The sequence below is a fragment of the Triticum aestivum genome, chromosome 2A, assembly GCF_018294505.1.
Source record: "Triticum aestivum cultivar Chinese Spring chromosome 2A, IWGSC CS RefSeq v2.1, whole genome shotgun sequence".
NCBI classification, from domain to species: domain Eukaryota; kingdom Viridiplantae; phylum Streptophyta; class Magnoliopsida; order Poales; family Poaceae; genus Triticum; species Triticum aestivum.
In genome coordinates this window covers 625,039,423-625,043,766 of record NC_057797.1, presented here as the reverse complement: position 1 = coordinate 625,043,766, position 4,344 = coordinate 625,039,423, and the positions used below count along the sequence as shown (strand labels likewise).

General features: G+C 44.5%; 1 protein-coding gene across 1 annotated transcript in view; it reads left to right on the top strand.

The window, feature by feature from the left end:
• Positions 1–492: 492 nt before the first annotated feature.
• The window catches only part of LOC123189859 (caffeoylshikimate esterase), a 9,375-nt gene continuing 5,523 nt past the window's right edge, over positions 493–4,344 (top strand). The window contains exons 1-3 of the mRNA XM_044602369.1: positions 493–835; positions 940–1,033; positions 1,196–1,228. Coding sequence (XP_044458304.1) covers positions 815–835; positions 940–1,033; positions 1,196–1,228 — 148 coding nt within the window. The 5' untranslated portion in view covers positions 493–814. The remainder of the gene's footprint in view (positions 836–939; positions 1,034–1,195; positions 1,229–4,344) is intronic.

Genomic DNA, 4,344 nt, shown 5'->3' with positions numbered 1-4,344 from the left:
CTTCTATAGGAGATGTAGCGGTGCGTCCCCGTCAATCATCGTCGCTTGTGCGCACCACCGATGGTTGCCTCCCCTTCTTCCTCCTCTTCCCTTGCCATGCATGCATGAGGCGCTTGGCCGCACCCACCGCCTCACCACCCCGCAATGTGGTACAAGTATGTCGGTGAGGGCAGCCCCCCGCCCCTTCGCCTTGCCTACCGTCGTTGAACTATCAACGGCCACGGTTCACCGGCGCCCTCCTCTAGGTATTCCACCCCATTGTTGCCGCGAGGTGAATGAGGAAAAAGGGGATGATTGAAATGAGCTCCGCGTGACTACGAAAGAATTCAAAACGGAACAAGGCAAAACGCCACGCCAGGCTGGTACCACTTCAAACGTGTCGCGATCTGGTGATCGATGGGACGGTTGACAGAGCGGTCGCTGGGGACGCTTGAAAGCAAGCGCTCTCTTTGTAGCAATTGGGAGCAAACTCGGACCTGACCGATCCGAACGGGACTGTAACTCGGTATCCGCCCCCGCTCTCCGAGCCACCACCGTCGGGGTTCATAAATGCGTCACCTTGCGGCAGGCTCCGCGCCGCGCAGGCAGATTTAGGCGTGTCGTCTCCGTCCTTGCTTCACCGGCCAGCGCAAGGTACGCACGCTAGCATCAGAATCCAACCCACGCGACCCAACCCTCACCTGCTCTGCCCCATCGCTCCTCGCCTGCCTCCCCCGGCCCCGTCTCCGTCTGTCCACCCACCTCGCCGACCTTCTTCCCAGCTCCTCACGCCGCCCCTCCCTTCCTCCCCCTTCGCGCAAGGCCTCCAGGAAGGATGGACGTCGAGTACCACGAGGTGATTCCTCCTGGCCCTGCATTGCATTGCATGCCTTCGCTCCTCGATTCGTCCCACCGCTTGGTTCTCATCGATTTGGTTGATCCATATCGTGTGTTCCGCAGGAGTACGTGAGGAACTCGAGCGGGGTGCAGCTCTTCACCTGCGGCTGGCTGCCGGCCTCCACATCGCCCAGGGCGCTCGTCTTCCTCTGCCACGGTACGTATGTAGCAGTATGATGCCATGATAAAGCTCATGGATTTCCGGGATCTTCGTTTGCTTCCCTTCAGTTCAGCAGCTAGTTCTTGCTAGACGAGGCAAGTTTTGTTTTAAACCTCTTTCCTCTTTGCTCATGCTTTGTCTGTTTAATATCTTATCCAGGTTACGGCATGGAATGCAGCGGCTTCATGAGAGGTATGCTTGGTCCAGTTGTATTTTTCTTCCATATACTACTTCTTTCTCATTCTTTTTTTTTAAACGACTTCTTTCTCATTCTTGTCATCTTATTTTACTTGTCTCTACATAAACGACGATGAGAATAGCCTGTCACATAGGTCATCGTCTTATTTTGCATGTGAACATATTCAACCTTTACCTCTCTATATGTCCGGCTAGTACTACACAAAGGTTTCACGAGCTGTTCGTGTTGGCATAGGTAGCATAGTATTCTCCTTCGATACTGTTCATAGTCCCCAAAGGCATTAATTGATGGGTTCAGGTGAATGCGCTAGCTATATCAGGGGCCTGTAAAAACTCTGACTCACGGTCCAAAGGCGTCCACAGATGGGAAGGAATCTTACCAACTGCCTATAGTTATACTTACGTCTTGGTTTTGAAAAGGAGGATTATCTCTAGCCTCTGCATCAAGCGATGCACACATACAATTCTAGTTAGCACTTTAGAAAGGACTAATACTACAAAAATGCAGAATGGAGCCCGGCCTCCATGGAGTTTGAATTTGAAATGATCAAAATTAACATGTTTACATTTAAAAATAATTGGAAAAAATACACATGTACTTAGAGACATAATGTACAAGTATATAAATTTTCAGTGCTCGCATTTCAAGGCACTTCATCCTGAAGTTTTACGCACATACACATCATATGCTTGCATATTCGGTTTCAAAAAAAATCATATGCTTGCATACTTGTACAATTGTTTTCAGATTTTTTTTAAAAAAAAGTGAGAAGTTTGATGTTTTATTTTATTTCAATTTTTTCGGTCTCCATAGATGTCTAGCTCAAAAACACCCTACTCCTAATATTACTAGTTCACAAAGTATTTTCTTAAAAAACCCTATGTCTTCATCGATTGATGAACACATTCATGTTCTAGACACACAATGCAAGATGCTTAGAGAAATAAACTGGCTTTTACCCCAGCATCAGTTTACCCAAGCATTAGTGCTTAGTTGTAAACGGCAAATACTTAATTAGTCATCCTGCTATAGATATAACCAGTGATGCCTTAAAACAAATTGATTTATTTTACTAAGAGGGTGCTTGAATCCAAAGGACTATTTTTAGTCTGACTAAAAATAGTCTTTTTTAGAGGCTAAAGTTCCAAGCATCCCTCACTAAAGAGAGGCTAGGACTAGTCTTGAGGCTAAAATTTTTTAGTCATATGAAACCTACTAAAATATGTATTAGCCCTCTCTCTCCTCATTTAATTTCTCTCCTTTAACACATGCGAGTTCTGGATTGGAGGGTTTGAAGGATAATAAATGCTCAATAATTTGATTTTAGTCTCTTTAGTATTTGGATCCAAGCATGGGTGAGACTAGTAAGTTTTAGTCCCACTACTTTTAGTCATGGGACTAAAACGTATCCAAGCACCCTCTAAGCATCTCTCTAAACACCTTAGGCTGGTCATAGTGGGAGTAACATAGGTAGTAACATAGATGCCACATAAGCAAAAATGATGATGTGGCAAGTAGTTAATGAGGAGAGAGGCAAATAGAGTAACATAATATGTTACCATCACATAGCGGTTTCCAATGCATAATGAGTCTACAAAGTAATAAATGAAGGCAACTATGTTACCATACCTATGACACTATCCACTATGAAGGTAGTAACATAGACTAGTAACATATGTATGTTACTAGTCTAAGTTACTCCCCACTATGACCAGCCTTACACTATATGTTGTCTGAATATAGTGAGTCTGGTAATTAAGAGAATGGCCTAAATTAGCACGCTTCGGACCATGGCTGATGGCTGATGGATGGATGCCTTAATTAGCTACGGCTAGGAACGGCGGATTAAGATGGGACTGTTGGTTGATACCAGAAAGGGTAGACACCGCAGTAATTTCCCTCATTTATTAATTGACTGATGCACGCATTTAAAAGCCGACCCGGGCAGGCAGGTCTCAATTCAAAGCACCTGTCCTAATTAACATCCGTGTTTGTAGCATATCTGCACCTGTCCTAATTTCTAAATCACTTATTAGTAGTACACTACTGAAAACCCTGTTGGACAGTCGTGTGCACGCATTGAAATGTGTTCATTCACCTGTCCTGATTAACATCCCTGTTCCTTCTGCACAAGCCTCTATTCACCAACTCCTACCAATTCAAAGGGCTGTTTCAGTCAACCTATTGGCTAATCCCTCCGTTCATATTAGTTGTCGCTGATTTAGTACGAGTTTCCTGAAATTTTTCTGCGGGCTACTGCACATTCGGTCCAAAAAAAGCATGAACCAAGAACTAGCATCAGTGTAACATTTAAACCAGGTAGGGTAGTACTTTTTTTTTCCCTAAGGCACTTGGTAGGGGAATTCACATTAAGCTTGCACAACAGTAGACTGTTTTGCATGAACATGAACTACTCTCTAGTAGAACACATATAAATTTAGAAGAATTAAATGTACAATAAGCCAGAATTCAGTGATCTTAGTCACACCCAAACAAAGGTTCATCCTTACTGAAAAGATTGCAGAGCAGAATATTTTACGGGAAATCATGTACACGAAAGGAAGATGATTTTTTCCCTTTTGCAATTTTTTTTATAATTTTAAATGATGTTATTTTGCGAAAATTCGCCCAAAGTAGGCGTTTTTATGTTGGGGTGTCACTCTCAGCATCCCTCTGCATGCTTCCACATCTGGGGCTTACCTAAGTCGTGGACACGGGTGTTGGATACAAGTCCCTTTCGTCCACGAGGGTTTTACAGGTGAGCTGCCCGGCCTGCCTGCCTGCCCGCCTGCCAGACCATCAATCAGCGCGCCACACCGTCCCCATCCGCCATTAAGGCTGGTCACAGTGGGGAGGAACTTAGGAGTAACATCACACACTTCAATACAACTTTGCTTATGTGGCACGTATTTAATGAAGAGAGAGGTGCTTGTGGTAACTAACTAAGTTACCGGAACATCACACACTCCAAGAAACAATGAGTCTATAACCTAATAAATACATCGTTGCATGACACTACATAGATGTTCCTACCCACTATGGAGGTAGTAACATAGTCTAGGGAAGTGTGAAGTTACTAGCTTATGTTCTTGCCCATTGTGACCAGCCT